The following is a 22527-nucleotide window of genomic DNA, read 5'->3' on the forward strand; positions in this document are numbered from 1 at the left end:
ATTCAAAGGAACTACCAAAGAAGCAGACTTAGCCTCTGCATGTAACCTTGATGCTCTTCAATACCATTTAGGGGTGTGCACTGATCAGAAGGGCTTCCCTGATAGTTCAGTGGTAAAGAATACACCTGCCAATGCAGGAAGCATGGGTTCAATCCCTGGGTCTGGAAGATCCCCTGGAGAAGAAAATGACAACCCACTCCAGTATTCTGGCCTGGGAAATCCCATAGACAGGGGACCCTGATGGACTACAGTCCATGGGGTCCCAAGAGTTGGACATGACTTAGTGACTAAACAACAACTGATCAGAAATGAAATGCCAAATTAAGAAAACAGCATCTGCCCCAGATGCAAATGTAGAACAACGGTCTACAAGAACTCAATGGGGATGTGTGTGGTTTCCAAGTTACACTTGCACACATGGATAATTACTACCAACACTATCATTTGTGAGCATAACAGACATTCTGGAACTGGATACAATTCTGTCCCTGCAACTAGCCAAGACAATTCAATATTCAACCAAACAAAGCTTGAGTGTATGTGGGCTTAAAGAAAATGGTAGCCGAAGCACAGGTAATATTTTATTTATGAATATGGAGACACATGACTTTGGATCCAGCCAGCCAGTGACATAAATAAACTTGAGCAAAAGATTCAAGCTAGAGGATATATATGTATGTCTATATATAAACATTTGTGTGTCTGAGTAAGGCTTCTTGAAACAGTGCCACAAATCTGAACACCAACCATCAGAATCACTCCCATCCTTTGAAATTTCCATTAAGAGCACAATGGGGGTAATTATACTGGGATGCTCCAAATCACTGTTTCCATCTTGTGCACTCACATGCCCGCCAAACATGAAATGTTCGCCTTCTCCCTTCCAACATGATGGTTGTTGAACTTATTTTTAGTGTCATTTGATAAGCCTTTGTGCTCGCAGAGAGACATCCCACTGACCCAGCCACTGGTCATTGTCTATACCAGTTCACATCAAAGCAGGCGCGCTTTGTCAGGTTTCCAGTCGAATATCCATTTCGCATCTGAAGTACAGTATCGAAAGTGACTAGATCATTTGAGCTTTTTCTTGCTGCCTCCTCCCTCCCCCACAGTCTTTCTGCTCAGGCTAACATAATTTGGCATCGTCGACGTGACACGATGGTGGTTTTTCTAAAAAAAAATTATAATACAGACATTTTCGATGTTTCGAGGTGGTCGACCCTCCTGATATTTTCATTTATAATTTGATGAGAGGAGGTCTTTTTGTTTTTTCTCAACTGAATCACAACCAAGGTAGAGTGCCCCTCAAAAATCCAAGAAATATGCATACAGTAATAGGTCATTCAATGTCAAAAGGCATAAAAAAGATGAGCAAAATCTTCACAGGCTGCTGCTTGCTGTTGCCTTTAATTATATTAATTAAACTTTGAAATTTTCATGCAAGGAGAGTTGCTGGCTTGTGACGCTGAAGAGCCCTTGGAGACCTGGAGGAAGAAAAAAACCCTGAGCGGAAGCTTTGTGGTTACTGCTTCCTTTAAATTAAAAGCAAAACAAACTCCTAGGTATGCTTACAGATATTAATGCTTTATGCACTACTAAGCCCTAAACATAGCAAGAGGGTTCAATCGACCCATCACAGGGACAAGTTCTCATATCATGAGTCCATTAAACTTCACTCAAGATCTCTGGTTAGAGGCTGTCTTCCTGTGGAATAATGCACTATTAATTTTCTTCTTTTCCCAAGTGCATAATGAAAGGAAGGTGTCTTCAAAAACTAAAGGGCAAAATCTTGCTTGCTACCAATACCTTGAGGCATCCTGTCTACACTTTGTCATGCGTGTGCACTTTTCAGTGTTAGAATGACAAGATTTTCCAGTCAGAAGCTTCCCGGAAGGCACATTGCGGTGGGGGGACTTGGAAGGCTTTCGTGACCTGACATAGCTATAAGGCAATAGACTCCATTATTTGCTGAGCCTGGTGGGAGATTTCGCACTCTGCCTTTGGCTAACAATCTTGCCATGTAAACACACAAGTGCCATGTTTCCATGTAAAACACTCCTTTCTCCATTCAGGATCCACCACAGCCACTTGTTTTTTTCCTCTCTATTTTGACATCATCTTCACACTTTTGTTTTCACTTTTTCCTCTTCTACACATTCAAGCAGACTTTCTTGTATAAACCACAGCATCTCCATTAATGTTCCTCTTTATTTTCAATGTCCTGAATCATGAGTTACCATTGAGTTTCATCAACTCCCATGTAGATGGCAGAACAAGTATTTGAAAATGTTTGGTGCAAGCAAAGCAGAAGGCAGAGAAAACATTTCCTGACTGAGAGGAATAAAGCTGCTCTTCCAAAAACTTCTGAAATGCACTTTTTTCATTTGGTTGGAAAGCGGCGCTGTGAACGTGTGCCATCTTCGTACCTCTTGGCCTTCTTGTTTTCCTTTTACTGAGATGGAACTCGAGAGAAGTTTATGCACCGGCCCTAGGAAAGAAACAAATACTTATTGAAATGCTGAAATAATTATTTAAAAAGCCTGAGAACACCTAGTTTTTCTACTATGATAAAACAAACAATTACCCAAGGTAAGGTCAACATCAAGATGAAAGATGGTCATAATTTTTTTTTCCCCCCTGGGTCAAAGCATGATGGTTTATTCAGATCTTTACCATAGCAAGTTCACCTACACAATGGCATGATAGAATTAGAGTGGGGGAAAAAAAACAACAACTATGAGAAATAGAACTTTGGTATTGTTATTTAAAGAATAGTATTACTGTCCTAGCAATAAAAACATCAAAGCCACAAACTCATATCTTCTATAATGAAATAAAAGTATCCCTTTATGCAAGCTGGTGCTTTTAAAGCTGATATAAAATTGGTGCTTCGAAAATGTATTCATGAGGTGCGTATTGAAGAGATGGAGAATAAGAAGTCAGGGAGAAAGGGAGAGATGCCATTTCTTTGTGATTCCATTTTATAATAGGCTTTCACTAGAGACTTATTAGCATTCTTGTCCACTACTCTCAACCATTTCTCACAACTGCATACTACCGTTACACGGTCTCTACACGTAGTGACTCTCTTTGCACTCCACATTTCCAAAGAGAGTCTGCCATTCCAGTTCCTTAGCACTTCAATAAAGCTTATAGAGAAACGTTGTTTCATATGTAACTATAAATAATCCAAGAATTAGTTGAAACTAAATTTCCAGTTAGTAATAAAAGATCCCCTTCTTCCCCTCCTTGGTATGACAGTGCCGATGTCTTGTACTGTCTAAATCATATCCAAATTCCTTAGTCCAAAGCTACCACACTGCTTTCTACTTCAGGGTTCAGATCATCATCTTATGGAGATTGTCCTATTTCTCTTAATATCTGCTCTCTAACTTCATATTTTAGACTGTCTTTTCATTTCCCTCTAAATGTGAAAATACATTTACTTCAGGTGTACAACCTTTGTACATGGTATATTAAAAAGGAAACAAGATTTTGGTCTGTTTTCCTCTCAAAAATCACTGTACAACAAGTTGGCAATTTCAGAAATCAATGAAGAAATATCGAAGCAAGGTAGTCTACATTTGCTCTTGACTATGGTTTTTCCAGTGGTCATGTGTGGATGTGAGAGCTGGACTGTGAAGAAGGCTGAGCACCAAAGAATTGGTGCTTTTGAACTGTGGTGTTGGAGAAGACTCTTGAGAGTCCCTTGGACTGCAAGGAGATCCAACCAATCCATTCTGAAGGAGATCAGCCCTGGGTGTTCTTTGGAAGGAATGATGCTAAAGCTGAAACTCCAGTACTTTGGCCACCTCATGAGAAGAGTTGACTCATTAGAAAAGGGAGGGATTATGGGGAGGAGGAAAAGGGGACGACAGAGGATGAGATGGCTGGATGGCATCACCGACTTGATGGACATGAGTTTGAGTGAACTCTGGGAGTTGGTGATGGACAGGGAGGCCTGGCGTGCTGCGATTCATGGGGTCTCAAAGAGTCAGACGCGACTGAGTGACTGAATTGAACTGAACTGAAGAGGCAAATATTCATCAAATTACCTGCCTTCTAAATAATTTTGGAGGTAACGTTATTACTATAATTATCGATTTTATTCCTTACTTTGTGCCTAATGTCTACAGATAATATCTGTGCAAAAGGAAGTGGGAGAAAATCATGGAGAAGACTACTTTAGAATGAGATCAAAATTCCTTGATAATGAAATGATCACAGGTCATGTACTTAGACTGTATTTTTGTATTATCTAGAACCTTCAAACAAGATTTTCAGAATGAATATTAAGGGAAAAGGTGCTTTTCTCCAGATTAGCTACATTTGGCATCAAGCGCCAAGCAAAGCATTTTTAAATGTTATTCTCATGCTATATCCCCTTTGAAAAAAATTTTTCCAGGGTGGTAGGAAGGAAAATGACATAATTAATAAATATTTGGGCAAAGCAGTAACTCAGTAATTCTGAGCCATGACAGTATAATAGTATAAATACATACAATGAGAAATAGATTTTAACTGTGCATATTAAAACAATGATGTATATTAAAAATATTATTTTCTGGCAGTTTTCCAAAACCAAACAAAAGGAAACATACGAGGAATGGCATTGAGAGAGCAAAGATACAAATTAATGACATCTTTTCTTGTGTATTTATTAGACAAAAAATGTAAACGTTTTCTCTCTTCTAAATCATTTTGAAAAAGAAGTTATCATGAATTTCTACTTTTATTTACATTTCATCACTAGTTAACTAGATTTAGGTATAAAGTTCTTTCTCTGAACATTTCTATTCTACAAATCAGATTAACCTTAGTGATGCTGATTCATTTATTTTAAGCAATTGGAGGGTTTAAACAGAGAAATTCACAGTACACTTGAATTTTCAAAATCATGTTATCATCTAAACTATTCCAGACTAAATTATTTTCTATTTCATTTGGTGTGGTTTAATTAAAGACCTAAAAACTAAAATGAAGAAAGCCCTATTGATTTTCACCCTGAGGTCCTTACTCCAACCTTGGGATTAAGTACTGATCATCAGTCCATTGATTTAAGTACCTCAAAACCCTGGTAAATACCATATATACCCTGGATTTTAGCACACACATTGATAAAAACAACCAAATACCTCCTCTTCTTCTAATCATGGACTCAGTGTTTTTCACTTTTATCAAGATCTGGTCATGTTTTAATTTATAGGAATTCAGAAGTTGGTAACTTAGAGAAATTTTGTTCAGAAGTTACTTCCTCTGTTTAAGCCTTCCTCAGCTCACCCAGTCATGTGGCTCTTTCCCCAAAATTGCATCTCTATAATGGCCAAACCACATTGCACTATAATTGCTTGCTCCAAGGCTAAAAGAAAAGCTAGTGCTCAAATCTGAGTGCTCCAAAGCTTGAATATGTTTCCCAGTTCTGTTATTTATTAACTGTGGGATCATGAGCAACTTATGGTTTCTTCATCAATAAAACAGGAATTAAAAACTGAATGTTTATAAAGACTATTAAATCTGTTAATATATATCTATAAAGCACTCAGAATAGTACCTGGCATATAGTAAACTATCATTTAAAAAACAGTTACTATCCATCTCCTGTCTATGATGTTATTGCACAATGTCTAACATAGAACAGACATGTAATAAATACTTGCTTAGAAACAATTGGACAGATGGATGGTGTATTAAAAAAAGAATACCTCTACTTAGGGATGAGAAGACCTTGAAAATGGGAAGACAGAAAAAGTAAGAATTTGAGAGAGGAAAAACAAATGGATTACAAAGGAGAAAAATACAACAGTGAAAAGGAGAGAAGATAATATGGAAAAACGTAGAGTAGTTCTAAAAAGAAAAGACAGATACAGATTAATCAAGAAATAAAGAAACTATTGACCAAAGGAAATTTTTATTTAGTATTCCATCAGTTATCTTACTCCCAGGAGATTATTTCATGCTAGCTACTACCATTCACTTACCAGAATATTCTAAAATCAAGGCAACATACACTGGTTGCAAGTGGCTATAATTAAGAGTCTGTGGGCCTTCAGATAGTACTTAATACTAAGCATACAAAACCTGTCAATATCATGCTAATTACATTTAAGATCAAGAATGTTTGGGATGCCATTGATATCATGGCAAAGCAAGCACTCTAGGCCAGAACACTGCAGAGCAATTTTTGTTCGCAGGAAATGGGATATGACAGGACTTATAGGTCTGCTATATCCTCATGCTTATAATGCCTATACAATAAAGGTTTGTTACCAAGGTAACAAGGAAAGCAATATAAAATAGCTTGAGCAAATGACTCATCACTGAATGGTTGAGAATGGAAAATATTAGTAGTAGAGAGCGATTCTTTTCCTGAGACTATTTCACTTAGTGTGCACGTGCGTGTTCAGTCTCTCAGTCGTGTGCGACTGTTTGCGACTGTATAGACTATAGCCTGGCAGGCTCCTCTGTTTGTGGAATTTTCCAGGGAAGAATACTGGAGTGGGTTGCCATTTCCACCTCCAGGAATCTTCCTGACCCAAGGATTGAACATGCATCTCCTGCATTGCGGGCAGATTCTTTACTGCTAAGCCACCAGGGAAGCCCCCCCTATTTCACTGTAATTATAAACAATCAAGCTCTGAAAATTTTTTTAAAAGTTAGTTGAACTAACCTAAATATACAGAAATATACATAGATATATAATTTTAATACTTTATTCTCTAAATAGAGGTTAATACTAGTACCAGGTAAAGGACTATAGACTCTCTAAAATAAACCACTAAAATTGTAATATGCTAAAATAAATGAATGCAAGGTTTCTGCTAGCGAGAGTTAAAATAGGTATGGCTTCCTAAGGTGGCTCAGTGGTAAAGAATCCGCCTGCCAATGCAAGAGACGCAAGAGATGCGAGTTTAATCCCTGGGTCAGGAAGATCCTCTGGAGTAGGAAATGGCAACCCACTCCAGTAATCTTGCCTGGAAAATTTCATGGACAGAGGAGCTACAATCCATGGGGCTGCAGAGTCAGACGCCACTGAGCATGCATGCAATATTATATTTACGCTATATTTTACAAAATAATAAAAGAAGCTTGAATTCAGGTGACACAGTGTTTAGAGAATAATATATAATAACATGTAATATTGTATCATGCATGCATGCTAAGTTGCTTCAGCTGTGCCTGACTTTGAGGCGCTATGGACCCCACCAGGCTCCTCTCCAGACAAGAGTACTGGAGTGGGTTGCCATGCCCTGTCCTTCTCCAGGGGATCGTCCTGACCCAGGGATTGAACCTGGGTCTCTTGCATTGCAGGTAGAAAAAACAAAAACCTTAGTTTTCTCTATATTTCCAAATTTTTATTGAATATTTAAAAAATAATTTTCCTGACTTAAAATCATGCTCTAATCATGCATCTAAATAATGGGTGAAAACAAAGTATACTATTGTTGTGATGATTTAGGTAACACCATATTATTTATTCAATTAGTCAATCACTACAACCAATCTGAATTTTGCACCATGCTTTGTAAATCACTAGTTCATAAGTTTCAATAGTAACAACATATAGTCAATATGAAACTGAATTAAAATAGTATCCTTAGGACTACATTTGTTCAAAAATGAACTATGAACATATTCTATTCTTTTGCCTTGGGAGTATAGAATTCTTTGGATGCAATGAAATAATTGTTAAACTTATTCATTTTGCATAGATTAGGAACAAAACTACTTAAACATTTTAAACAATTAAGGTTAGGTAGAACAAATAGAATAACTACTGACTTTAGATTATAGCCAAATACATTTAAAGTACATTAATTTCAAAACTATGATAATTCAAATAATGACTGGCCAGGTCATAATTTACCTTCTTAATATGTTAAACAATCAATGAGGCAAATAAACTATAAACAATATTGTTATTGGCATATTTACCAACTTAAGTTGTAGAATATTAGAAAGGCATTTATATATTAATAATTGAAACCACGGTATTATGATCTGGGAATGACATTTTATTTACCTAATAAAAATTATGGCTTAAAATGAATAAAACTGCCTCACTTTGAACGTAAAGCTGTTTTATGCAACTTTATATTGAGCACATTACCTAATTAGTGAGCTTCTGTGGCAAGAGAACTCACACATTGCTAGTGAAAGCATAAATTGGCAAAAATTATATAGTAAGCCACATGTGTAATAAGTCTTTAAAAGCTTATATTCCTTGACTCAGTAATTTCATGTTGGGAATTCAGCCCAGTAAAGTATCTAGACAAAGATTTCAAAATGTTTACCATTGCGTACTTATAATATGAAAAATATAACAGTTATTTTATATTTATTTCTATCAGAGAAAATTAAATTATGATTCATCTATCATATATGTAGCCATTAAAATAGAAAAATTTTTAAATATTTAAAGATGTAGGGAAATAATAAGTGAAAAAATTCCAATTTGTATATATATATATTTATTATTGGGCTTCCCTTGTAGGAAATGGCAACCCACTCCAGTATTCTTGCCTGGAGAATCCCATGGACGGAGGAGCCTGGTGGGCTACAGTCCATGGGGTTGCAAAGAGTCGGACACAACTGAGTGACTTAACTAACTAACTAACTAACTTGTAGCTCAGTTGGTAAAGAATCTGCCTGCAGTGCAGGAGACCCGGGTTTGATTCTTGGGTTGGGAAGGTCCCCTGGAGAAGGAAATGGCAACCCACTCCAGTATCCTTGTCTGGAAAATCACATGGACAAAGGAGCTTGGTAGGCTGCAGTCCATGGGGTCGCAAAGAGTCAGGCATGACTGAGTGACTAACACTTACTTACTTACTATAGTTATTATTATGCAGTGTGTATGTCTGGCAGGCTTTCCTAGTGGTTCAGATGGTAAAGAATCTGCCTGCAGTGCAGGAGACCCAGGTCAGGAAGATCCCCTGGAGAAGGGAACAGCTACTAATTCCAGTATTCTTGCCTGGAGAATTACATGCACAGAAGAGTCTGGAGGGCCCGTGTAGTCCACAGGCCACAAAGAGTCAGACACAACTGAGCAACTAACAACGTATGTCTAAAGAGTAAAAGACAAGACTAACAGACTGCACCAAACATACTATGAGGAGCGGAGTGCCGTGATTTCTTACATTCTATTTTATATCTTTTCTGTATATTTATACAATTGATAGTTAAAATAAATAGTTTTCAAAGAGTAAATTCAATCAGCAAAAATGTGACCCTTTCTAACGATCTATATTTATGTTTCTAAAAATCAGCCCAGGAACCCACTGTCTGCTCTCAGGAATCACCATCATCTACCATCTATGCCAAAGTTCTTCAGCATTCATGTTGCCATAGGTCACCTCATTTACTTGCCTCAAGGTTGTCTTTTACAGTCAATATCCTGATGAACTCATGTGAGTACAGTTCTACTCAAGAGGGTATGAGTATGGCAGAAGATGATGATTAGTATTTTCATTTTTATGGTACACAATACTAAGAGTTTCCATAAAAGGCCTGTTCAAGCATTTGTCCAGGTCACAATCAGCAATCTAACTTCTTTAAATGTTTGTATGTGTGTGCGTGTTCACACTCATGAGTGTGTACATGTGCACACGTAGCCTACCTCAAACCCTATGCATACAGGATTTGATTACCTTTAAATGAAAATATAAGATAAAACTTTCATATGACATCAAACTTTCCAATAACATGCATAGTATCTAGGGCATATGTAGGCACGTGTGCTCTGTCAAGCAGTTGTGTCCAACTCTTTTGTGACCCTGGGGACTGCAGCTTGCCAGGCTCCTCTGTCTATGGGATTCCCCAGGCAAGAACACCAGAGTGGGTTGCCATCTCCTCCTCCAGGGTCTCTTCCCGACCGAGGGATCAAATCTATGTCTCCTGTGTCTCCTGCATTGGCAGGCAGATTCTTTATCACTGAGGCACAAAGAAGCAGGGTGTGTGTGTGTGTGTGTGTGTGTGTGTGTGTGTGTGTGTGTGTGTGTATCTCCACTCAATCAACAACATAGAATATGTATACTTCAGGCACTCATCAATAATAATTTTGGAATCCTTCCTCCTCAGATCTGTGGGCAAAACTATCTTTGAAAGTGAGGTTCTATATGAACTGCTAGCCACTGATTTCTCTAGGTCAGTCTGTTTTCTCACACTGTAGTCTATGATGTCCTGTGGGTTCTGAAAGAGCCACTACAGCTGGAATAGTGCACAAGAATGGAGGAAACAGACATATACACGCTCTCCTAATTCAAATCAAGAAGCTGTACTCTTATCTATGCTTTCAAATTGCAATTCAGATAAGATTTTGTTTTTGCTTAAACTAAAATTGTAGTTTGATAACTATTATTCAAGCTATTCATACCTATGTAAAACCACATCACCAGTAAACTATCAATATACCTGGACTTGGTGTCTTGACTTCTCTTTAGAAATATAATGCCTTCCTAAATAAATTTATGACAACATTAAAGCATTATACCTTCAACATTTGGTCATATCAAGACCCCATATGAACTCTGATCATATATGGAGAATTTCACATTTTGGAAAATTGCTATTGAGGATGATGATATTAAGGGATCAATTTTTGGAGTTCAGAGCTAGGTTGGAAAAAGCCTGTCATTTCTGGTAAGTTCATGCGTTTCCCCTGTATTATGTAATGCCAACTGTATAACTAAGCCTTTCTCTTTGTGCCTTGACTTCCAAAAGCTCAGACTTACATCATGTTCTAAGCCATTGCTATTCTTAGTGTATATTTTCTGGTATAGCTAAAACTTTGGCCCATGATTATTTCTCTATTTTTATCCTTAAGTTTTATTATACATTTTCCTCAATATTTCTTTACAAGTGGATTAGGTATAAGTAATTGTAAACTAATATATTTCTCTCTTAATTCACAACTTTCTTAAATATGAACACTCCACACTTCTCTAAACCTTTAAAACCCTCCAACAAATATATTACACTTCAACCTCTATCTTACACAAAAGATCAAACCTTGTCTAATTCCCTTCTTTGTTGCCTTTTCTTAGTCTAGTATGACTTATTGAAGTACCATGGAGATAGCTGATGTCAGTTTAATCTTAACTAATATGAATTTGAAGCTTAAACATGCAAACATGTTGAAACTGTACTATTCCATAAAATTCCAAAAGTTCTTTACAAAAATAAATCTCCTAGGTCTAAAGACTAAATGCTTAACTTCCTTTTCTTTGATTGCTAGAAAAAATAAAGCGCAATATGATGCTTTATAAACTTTAAACGTACTTCTATGCTAATTCATCTCTTAGAGCTCAGGTCTGTGCAGAGGCTTTACTCTGTTACTCAATTTCCCTCAGTATAACAAGGAACAGAATGTACCACGGATATATTATAAACAGGCATATCACTTAACTCCACTTAGGTGATTTTCAGGAAACCCCAAGAATCTATTAGAGTAAGAAGTTTATTGACATTTCACCATTGGCAATGCCTTCTCTTGGGTCACATAATAAGTAGGAGTAGAAACTTGAGACTTAAAATAAAAATGTCCAGTGTTGTTACTGTTCTTCAGCTAATGAAACCAGGGGATTAAAACTAGACAACAGTAGGAACCAATACATTTACTCTTGGTTAAGTGCATAGACCCCAACTCTGTTGCAATATTTGAAAACTGATTTTGCCAATCCATTGTTACTGTGACCAGAGTAGCATTAACCAGAGCAAGTGCTACAATTTCCCATCTCTTGAACATTAAAATTCTGCTGGCATTAACACCTGCAAGTGCCTTTACTAGCTATCTGCACAGGATATATTTCACTGTTATAACCGTTATAGTATTATGCTCACCTCATAAATATCCATTGACAAGCTGAAGCATACAACTGCACTTTAGACTTTTCAAACACAGATAGCTGATTTATTTATATCTGTACTTCAAAAAAGACTTTACTAAACCTTCATGCTTTGTGCAACAGTGAACAATGACTCAAATTTAAAATTGTGTACAAAGCAGAGATACACAAGGAAACAGACCCAAGACAACTGAAGAGGTCTAGGAAATCACAAATGTCAGGAAAGAATGTTGACTTGAGAACACAATAGGCTCTTTGAGTCAAAATTTCCTGTAGCAACAGGAGGTACAGAGTAAGGAAGGGGCACCTAGTATTCTCTCTCTCTCTCTCTCTGTCAAAATGTCAGAACTTCCTGAGAGGTTGATTTCATTTTTTTAGTAAAAGGGCAAGTTAGTGAAGCTTACATATCTAATACTAATAGTTATAATAAGACTACATTCAACTATCAGATATATATATATATATATACACACACACTCACTATATATGTATATAAAAACATGTACATATATATGCTACAGACACACATAATGAGAAAAATATATATACACATAGTTGAGTGTTAATTGCTCAGTTGTGTCTGACTCTTTGTGACCCCATGGAGTGTAGCCTGTTAGGCTCCTCTGTCCAAGGGATTCATTCTCCAGGCAAGAATACTGGAGTGGGTTGCCATTTCCTTCTCTAATATATACACAAATGTATATGTATAAAATGTATACATAATTATATATGTAAATATATTTTTTATATATTGTTATATATATTATATATATAAGAATCTGTGTTATCCTCTTTAAAATCTGTATTATCCTGCTTTTAAAAAAACTGAAATATACTGAGCCAAAATATAAGTGCCATATACTTTTGTTCTAACAGAAGCCCAACCTATACCACATGTTCCATTTACAGTGGAAACAACAAACCATATAGAGATTCAGTTAATGTCATGAAGGGAAGTATTGAGTTTGCCTGATGAATTCACCTTTCAGTTTTTTTCTCTTCATTCTGTTATGGCACCTGCAAACTTTTAGTGACTCTACATGTACTGGTAACATTTATTTTGCAAATATCTCTGTCTCTTTATTTTTCTGAGATTCAGGCATATAGCTGGAAGTTAATGAAACAACTAATTCGTACCTCATAACAGTAAGACACGAAGCTAAAGCAGCCTTCACTAAATGCAAGGCAGAACCCTACCAAAAGCTGGGGACATAGCAGGAAGCCTGAGAGAGACCCCTACATAGTACATAACATTTTCCTTGAAAGCAAAGCAATCAAGTGAAAGCTAGGGAGAAAAACAGGAGGGGAGTGAAATAATTACCTTTTCAAAGACACACAGGGCCTTCCCTAAGAAAAAGGAAGCAGCCCTTGAAGGTTTGGGGAATGGGAAGAGGAAGGAGAAAAACAGCCCTGAGGGACTCAGGACATTCTTGATCCACATGGCAATAACCTGTTGAAACCTGGAAGAGGAAAACTGAGAAAGATCCCTCCAAAATTCATGGGGCCTTCTGACAGTGTAGGGAATATGGCCAATCAAAGGATGTAGGGCAAGGAATCAACATGGAAATGGGTCTTTCAGTACAGAAAGTGATAATTGGTAGGGATAGGGGAGGTGTGGTCCTGGATGCTGGAGAGCAAAGAGAACTCCCCAACAACAAGGAAGCTCACAGGTGGGTGGTAAAGGAGAGAGACAGAGGCAGATATGAGATGGGGGTGGGGTGGGGTGGAAGGAGAGCTCTACTAAAGGAAAATCCTTGATCCTGCCCTCAAATGTCTGGAAGCCAGTAGTACACTAAATCTAAGATGGCAACAAACTGAGACCAGCTCAACCTTAAATCAGCAACATGACAGAGGAACTGCATACATGTTTCCAGAGGTAAATATTATCTAGGTTAGTTTTTATTTTTTAATGGCAGTGTCTAGCATAAAATCACAAATTATGGTATTCACAAGGAAATAGGACAATATGACCTGAAAGCAACAGAAAATACAGTTAATACAGGCAAATCTATACTTAAGAGACAAGGACTTTAAAACATGTATGATAAAATATTATTAATAAAATTTCTAATGAGAAAGATGGATAGCATGCATAAAAATATGGTGTAATTCAGCAGAAATATGCAAACTCTCCATAAGAGCAAAATGGAAAAACTAAAAATAACAAAGTAGTAGCAGATATAAAGAATGTTTTTGATTCATGTAAAAGCAGGCTAAAATAACAGAAGAAAAATGCATTGAACTTGAAGGTAAGAGAATATAAATTGTTCAAATTGAAAAAAAAAAAAAAGAAAAAAATAACTAAAGAGACTCTGAGACCATTGGGACAATATCTAATGGTCTGTCACATGAGTAACCGGTGTCTCAGAAGAGAGGAGGACTGGGGCAGAAAAATTTGAAACAAAAATAATGGCTAAGAATTTCCTAGATTTGATGAAAGGCATAAACCTACATATCAAAGAAACTCACTGATCTTCAGGCAGGATAAATACATAGGAAACCTTACCAGAGAATATATAATGAAACTTATGAAAATCAAAGAATATCATAATAGTATACCCCTCTCTGCCCCTCATCATTCCAGCCAAAGATAGTCTATACAGAGAAAACATTTGTAAGCACAACAACTAACCTTTTATCAGAAACAATGGAAAATATAAGACAGCAGAATTCTCTCAAATGCTAAATGGGGAGGAAAAAAGTCAACCTGAGGAAGGTAAGCAAAATAAAGAGATTTTAAGACAAGCAAAACCTGACATAATTTATCTACAATAGACTGCAACAACCACAAGTGTTAAATGAATTTCTTGAAACTGAAACAAAAGACACTAGATGGAAGCCTGGATGTGCAGGAAGAAACAAAGAGAAACAGGAGTAAATATGTGCATAAATGTGACATATAAATATATAAAAAATAAAAATTTCATGATACTATTGATTACTTACAGAAAATATAATAAGAACATATTATTGAATTCATAACATCTGTAGAAGTATAATATCTGATAATAAAACACATAGACATAGAAGTTAATAAATGAAAGTTAGGCCATGGTAATGTTTATATATTACTTTAAATTTGTATATAATTATTAGATTATAGATTAAGAAAAGTTATCTCTAGAGCAACCACTGAAAAATATCACAGAGGTATACCTTAATATATTACATAAAATGTTATATTAATCCAAAAGAGGTCAGAAAAGAGAAACGGAGGAATAAAGAATGGATAGGACAAATACAAATGAAATGCAGTAGATGCAAGAACTGAAAATAAATGGAAACCAATGAACTGGATACATAATCACATTTGCAAAACAACTATTTCAGGTGACTTAACACAGCATTTTCTTTGTGTATCTACTACAGAGAATAATTTAAGAATAAACAGACCAACAAAAAATGTTTTATTTCATTCACTAGTCTTAATTTTGTTAATGCTACTTTATTATTAATTTGTAGCTAATGTATATTATAGCACAGGGCAGATAAGTATTTAAATATTGGTAAGGCCAAGGTTTTTAATAAAAGAGAAAAGAGGTACAAGTATGAATTTGAAAATATTTAGTAAGAGCCTTTAATTCCAAATTAGAAGCAATTCCACTGCTGGGCATACACACCAAGGAAACCAGAATTGAAAGAGACACATGTACCCCAATGTTCATTGCAGCACTGTTTATAATAGCCAGGACATGGAAACAACCTAGATGTCCATCAGCAGATGAATGGATAAGAAAGCTGTGGTACATATACACAATGGAGTATTACTCAGCCGTTAAAAAGAATACATTTGAGTCAGTTCTGATGAGATGGATGAAACTGGAGCCGATTATACAGACTGAAGTAAGCCAGAAAGAAAAACACCAATACAGTATACTAACACATATATATGGAATTTAGAAAGATGGCAATGATGACCCTGTATGCGAGACAGCAAAAAAGACACAGATGTGTATAGCAGACTTTTAGACTCAGAGGGAGAGGGAGAGGGTGGGATGATTTGGGAGAATGGCATTGAAACATGTATACTACCATGTAAGAATCGAATTACCAGAATATGTCTGATGCAGGATACAGCATGCTTGGGGCTGGTGCACGGGGAAGACCCAGAGGGATGTTATGGGGAGGGAGGTGGGAGGGGGGTTCATGTTTGGGAACGCATGTACACCTGTGGTGGATTCATATCAATGTATGGCAAAACCAATACAGTATTGTAAAGTAAAATAAAGCAAAAATAAAAATAAAAAAATAGAATTGAAAATATACCATAAACTCATTATTTTCTCAAAACTATTGATTTTCTAGTTCTACCTGCTGAAAATGCTTAGAAGCAATGAATACCCAAAACAACTAGCACCTCCATATACAAATGTGCTTTATCTAAATAATATTATTTACTAAAAACATCTAAATCATCTTGGAATTGAATGATTTATTCCACTTTTGAAACAAAAATATAAAAGATGAATATGGGATATATTTTGACAAAACTAAAGAAAATTTATCAAAGACTAACGTAGGCCATGTCAAAAAGATAAAATAATCTACATGAATTGGGGTTTTGCAATATGGTTTCTCTGATCAAACTCCTCATCACAAATAGTAGAACAATTGATATGGTACATTACCAAGTGCATAGCACCACTTACTAATAATCCATGCCATAAAAAAGGTGAATTTGAATCAGAGTAAATGGTTACAGACTGCCAGTATATATAAGCCTGTGTGTTGCAGACCAGTGCTGGAGGAGCTGTACTTTACAGAAATGTTCAGATGGCACAGAGATTCTAAGGAAGTCAGTGAAACTATGACTACCTGGGGAAGAATAAATCTGGTAGAGAAATCAACAAGTGGAAAGTGTAACTGGCATTTCCACAGAAAAGTAATACAGACAGCATGGCAAGAGCAGACTGAGCAATGAAGGGAGGAAGATGAGGTCAGGGAGGAAAGCAGAGACCCTATGATGTAAAGTCCTGTAGCAGTAACAGTTATAAATTCTCTTTTTTTAAAGCCAAGTTACTAATTACACAAACACCCAAAGCCTTTGACTGTGTGGATCACAACAAACTGTGGAAAAATCTTAAAAAGATGGGAATGCCAGACCACCTGACCTGCCCCCTGAGAAATCTGTATGCAGATCAAGAAGCAACCGTCAGAACTGGACATGGAACAACAACATGTCCCAATTTGGACATGGTTCCAAACTGGGAAAGGAGTATGTCAAGCCTGTATATTGACACCCTGCTTATTTAACTGATACGCAGAATACATCATGAGAAACGCTGGGCTGGATGAAGAACAAGCTGGAATCAAGAGTGCCAGTAGAAATATCAGTAACCTCAGGTATGCAAATGACACCACACTTATGGCAGAAAGCAAAGAAAAATTAAAGAGCCTTTTGATGAAAGTAAAAGAGAAGAGTGAAAAAGTTGGCTTAAAACTCAACATTCAGAAAACTTAAGATCATGGCATCTGGTCCCATCACTTCATGGCAAATAGATGGGGTAACAGTGGAAACAGTGACAGACTTTATTTTCTTGGGCTCCACAATCACTGCAGATGGTGACTGCAGCCATGAAATTAAAAGACAGTTGTTCCTTGGAAGAAAAGTTATGACCAACCTAGATAGCATATTCAAAAGCAGAGACATTACTTTGCCAACAAAAGTCTGTCTAGTCAAAGCTATGGTTTTTCCAGTAGTCATGTATGGATGTGAGAGTTGGACCATAAAGAAAGCTGAGTTATCAAAGAATTGATGCTTTTGAACTGTAGTATTGGAGAAGACTCTTGAGAGTCGCTTGGACAGCAAGAAGATCTAACCAGTCCATGCTAAAGGGGATCAGTCCTGACTATTCATTGGAAGGACTGATGTTGAAGCTGAAACTCCAATACTTTGGCCACCTCATGTGAAGAACTGACTCATCTGAAAAGACCCTGATGCTGGGCAAGATTGAAAGTGGGAGGAGAAGAGGACGACAGAGGATGAGATGGTTGGATGGCATCACTGACTCGGTGGACATGAGTTTGAGTATGCTCTGGCAGTTGGTGATGGACAGGGAAGCCTGGAGTGCTGCAGGCCATGGGATTGCAAAGAGTTGGACAGGACTGAGCAAATGAACTGAACTGAACTGACTGAATACCTGTATTCCTCCTCATCTCTTTTACAATAGACTGAGCCAAGATATTAAGTGATTTCCTTTTCAAAGTTCTGAAGACCAACACACACACACACGTACACACACACATACACACACACACACATACACACACACACACTTTCTCTCTTTCCCACGTATACTCAATGAACAATAGGATAAAAACCCCAAACTCCAACCACTATGTCAAATAATAGCTAACTGAAAACTCAACCCACATTTGAATTATGTACTTCTATAAATGTTAAACAAATCCAAATGAAAAGTATATCACAACTCTTCAATCAGGTGGGAAATAGAATACATTAATTCAGTCAGTGTGGAAGAATGATGCATGAAAATATTAATTTTCACCTGAGTATTTATAGACTTAAAATTTTAACCTCTAGTTGTTAGTATCACAGATCAAAAATTTTACATGCAATTTGTGTACTTTTTCCTAGAAAATTAGGCATCAAGATAATTCATTTGTCTCATCAAACTGATTTTGGCACATTAAAAGAGAAACCCCAAATGCTATACACCATTGTCACTGAAAAACATTTATTGGGAGATTTTTGTTAATGTATACAATCCTAGTAATACAATGATTCCTTCCTACCTAAGTTTAGATTCTTAGAATTACATCCTCACTTTTGGGACAGTGTATGTTGTCCCATTTAAAAAGATTAATAACTAAAAATGTGTTGATGAATTCAGCCTATCAGAAAGATCCCCTGAAGAAGGAAATGGTTTCATTAGCTGTCTCTACTTTAAAGTATTCACAGTTTTTCAGGGGCATTTGTCAGAAAGCTAAATTCCCAGCTAATCTGAGACAAATTCCAATGATTCAACAGGTTCTTTCAAAGAAAAACAAATGTTAAAAACTGCACTTTAAGTTTTAAAATCAATACTTAATGGATAATACCAATTAAAAATACCTTAAAAAATTTACAGTTTTTAAAGCTTCATTTTGAAGGGAAATTATAAATTACCTTCTAGATGATACATGAAAAAAAAAATTATAGAAAAATCTTCCTAAAGCTTTAGCTAGAAAATTAGTCACTTTTATGCTGTTTCCCTTCAGTGCAGCAAATATTTAATGAACTCATTCCAGACATTCAATTTGAACACAGGACATATGTATATCTTCAATTTTTGGACAAAAAAATTATGCTTTAGATATTTTTATTACATTTGGGAAAAACAATTTTGAACAATTGCTGAAGTCATTTTTATATATAATGCTGCTGCTGCTAAGCAGCTTCAGTCGTGTCCGACTCTGTGCGACCCTATAGACGGCAGTCCACCAGGCTCCCCCGTCCCTGGGGTTCTCCAGGCAAGAACACTGGAGTGGGTTGCCATTTCCTTCTCCAATGCATAAAAGTGAAAGTGACAATGCTCAGTCGTGTCCAACTCTTAGCGACCCCATGGACGGCAGCCTACCACGCTCCCCCATCCATGGGATTTTCCAGGCAAGAATACTGGAGTGGGTTGCCATTGCCTTCTTCATTTAAAAATGGTATCCAAATCGCCAAAGTCAGGATTTCATTTTGAACATGCTGAAGCTGAAGCTCCAGTACTTTGGCCACCTCATGCGAAGAGTTGACTCATTGGAAAAGACTCTGATGCTGGGAAGGATTGAGGGCAGGAGGAGAAGGGGACAACCGAGGATGAGATGGCATCACGGACTCGATGGACATGAGCCTGAGCGAACTCCGGGAGATGGTGATGGACACGGAGGCCTGGTGTGCTGCGATTCATGGGGTCGCAAAGAGTCGGACACAACTGAGGGACTGAACTGAACTGAACTGAACATTAAGACATGAAATGATATATACTTTTTTATAACACATAAGTAATGTGGATTAAAATTATTCACCATACACTTCAACATTCTAAACTGCCAGAGCAAGCAGCCAAATGATTACATTTACTGCTAAATTTATACCAGGGAGAACAAAACTTCAAGTGGCACCTTAAATCGTTGATATGAAAATTAGGCTGATAACAGTGTGAAGACTATCCTCGCTTTTATGTGCAGATGCAAGTCTGAACAGACCTTTCAGATACAGCCACCGGGACTCGTATTGCACAGACAGATGCCACTGTGACCCAGATGTCACTTCACTTATCAACGAGTATACAATGGCACTTAATGGGAATCCCTTGGTTTTCAAATTATGAAAAGAAACTAAACATGAATTTTGTCCCTTGATCAATACAGGCATTCCTTGCTTAAATAACATATCAACTAACAAGATAACTCTTAAAATAATTGAAGTAATATTAAACCATCTCAAGAGATATAATCTCCCTCAGAAGGAAAGGACAGACTTTCAAAGCTTAAACATTTATACAAAGATAAGCATATATATATACACTCAAATAAGTAGACAAACATGATTGTGATACTGTTTCAGAATACTAATGACCTACTCATGTGTAATAATTTACCTCTATATACAAAGGACATTTATACTTCAGCCATAGAACTCAAAAATGCTGAAGACATGTACATTTGAGTCAAATAATTAAGTGATTGACTTTGATTATTTAATTTCCATTTGATTGTTACACGTAATTATTCAACATAAATCCAAAAACCAGAAACTGGAGTTTAGGTCTACCTACAACTCAAATACTGGGTCTAGTGTTAGTGTAAATAGATGATTTATGGATGGATGGATAGACGGATGGATGGATACATAGAAAGATAGATATTGATACACATATTGATAAATAAATAGGAAGATATATAGGTAGTCAGATGTGGATATAAAAATCCATTTTCAGTTAGTTCAGAAAAATAAATTCTGTTATTCTAAACCAAAATGATTTTCTAAACCAAAAATAATATAATAGGCCTAATATTCTACCTGGAGAAGGAAATGGCAACCCACTCCAGTATTCTTGCTTGCAGAATCTCAAGGATAGAGGAGCCTGGTGGGCTACAGTCCATGGGGTTGCAGACAGTTGGACATGACTGAGTGATTAACACTCATACTCTACTACAAACGATATAATTAGATTTCAGATGATAGCAAAGTTTGTTCAGCAGTATAACAACTCTTCTAATTTTTTAACAAAAAAATATTTGTTTAAACTCTATCTTCCTCCCCAGACTTTAAGTTTCATGAAGGCTTCCCTGCTGGCTTGGGTGGTAAAGCATCTGCCTGTTATACAGAAGACCTGGGCTCGATACCTGGGTCAGGAAGATCCCCTGAAGAAGGAAATGGCAACCTACTCTAGTATTCTTGTCTGGAGAATTCCATGGACAGAGGAGCCTGGCCAGGCTGTAGTCCATGGGACTGCAAAGAGTTGGACACAATTGAGCAACTAAGAGTTGCAAGAGTTTCATGATCGTTTTTTTACTACCATTTTGTAAATGCTTAAAACAGTGTTCACCCTACAGTCTGTGTATAAAACATATTTGCTGAATTAATGATAACTACTGAGTATGAAATATTAAATTTGATCTATGCAGCTACTGTGTCTCTAAAACATATAATTGATATTGATATATATATTCATGTGAATATTGAGGTAGTTCAATTTAACCACACAATGATTAGGAAGCTATAAAATAAAAGACAGTGGTTCACTTGTCTATATGTACAAACACAAAACTATGAAACTACATTCTAATTTTTGCTGGCTTATAATTAAACAATAGTGGCATCGTTCCATGGCCAAAGTCTTCCTGGCTTTTTTTGTGATGTGGACATTCAAAGCAATCCTTAGAGGTCTCCTTTCCTATGTGTCAGCCCAGTGCTAGGCATAACAGAGAAAGAGCTGAACTGGAGGACAGAAGTATTCTAAGCTGGAAAACAAGTAGCCATCAGGGAGGAACTGAACTTGATGTCAATTTTAAATAGAGAACAGATGGTAGGAAGTGAGGTCTGCTTCAGGCTTGAAATCACCAACAGACAGAGAAGATAATCATACATATTCCAAATCCATTATGATACTTAGATCTAAATACAACACATGCCTGACAAGCAGGAAGTGGTCATTACGAGCAACCTAACCACATGTAAACATGTCATGAAGTACTGAAATATTAAACCTCTGCCCAATTAATCAATTTTGTGGGTGTTTATTTTCCTTTATGACACTGCTATTCCCTGTCAAAGAAATCAATATTTGAAGAAACATGGGGCATATAAGAGGCATATCTCGATGTATGTCAATAAAAATTCCAGAGGCCAAGTCATGCATCAGGAAAAATTATTCTATACTTTTTATTGTTAACATCATGAGATTTGAAAACAGCATAATTCATGCAGACTTCCCAAAACATATTTTTTCAAAACTCTCTTAAAATTAATGACATTTGCTGACAAATGTGAAAGTTTAGTATTTAATATATACTGTGCTGTGGTTAGTTGTCCAGTCATGTCCAACTGTCCACAACCCCATGGACTGTAGCCCACCAGGTTCCACTGTTCATGGTGATTCTCCAGGTAAGAATACTGGAGCAGGTTGCCAAGCCTTTATCTAGGAGATCTTCCCAACTCAGGTGTCAGACCTAGATCTGTCATATTATAGGT

At 36.7% G+C, this 22527-nt stretch overlaps 1 protein-coding gene across 1 annotated transcript in view; it reads right to left on the reverse strand.

Annotated features, from left to right (window-relative positions):
- ANTXR2 (anthrax toxin receptor 2) overlaps positions 569–22527 on the reverse strand; it is a 173814-nt gene continuing 151855 nt past the window's right edge. Inside the window, exon 17 of the mRNA XM_005681813.3 lies at positions 569–2488. Within this exon, the coding sequence (XP_005681870.3) occupies positions 2450–2488 (39 nt within the window). The 3' untranslated portion in view covers positions 569–2449. The remainder of the gene's footprint in view (positions 2489–22527) is intronic.

The sequence above is a fragment of the Capra hircus genome, chromosome 6, assembly GCF_001704415.2.
Source record: "Capra hircus breed San Clemente chromosome 6, ASM170441v1, whole genome shotgun sequence".
Taxonomy (NCBI): Eukaryota; Metazoa; Chordata; class Mammalia; order Artiodactyla; family Bovidae; genus Capra; species Capra hircus.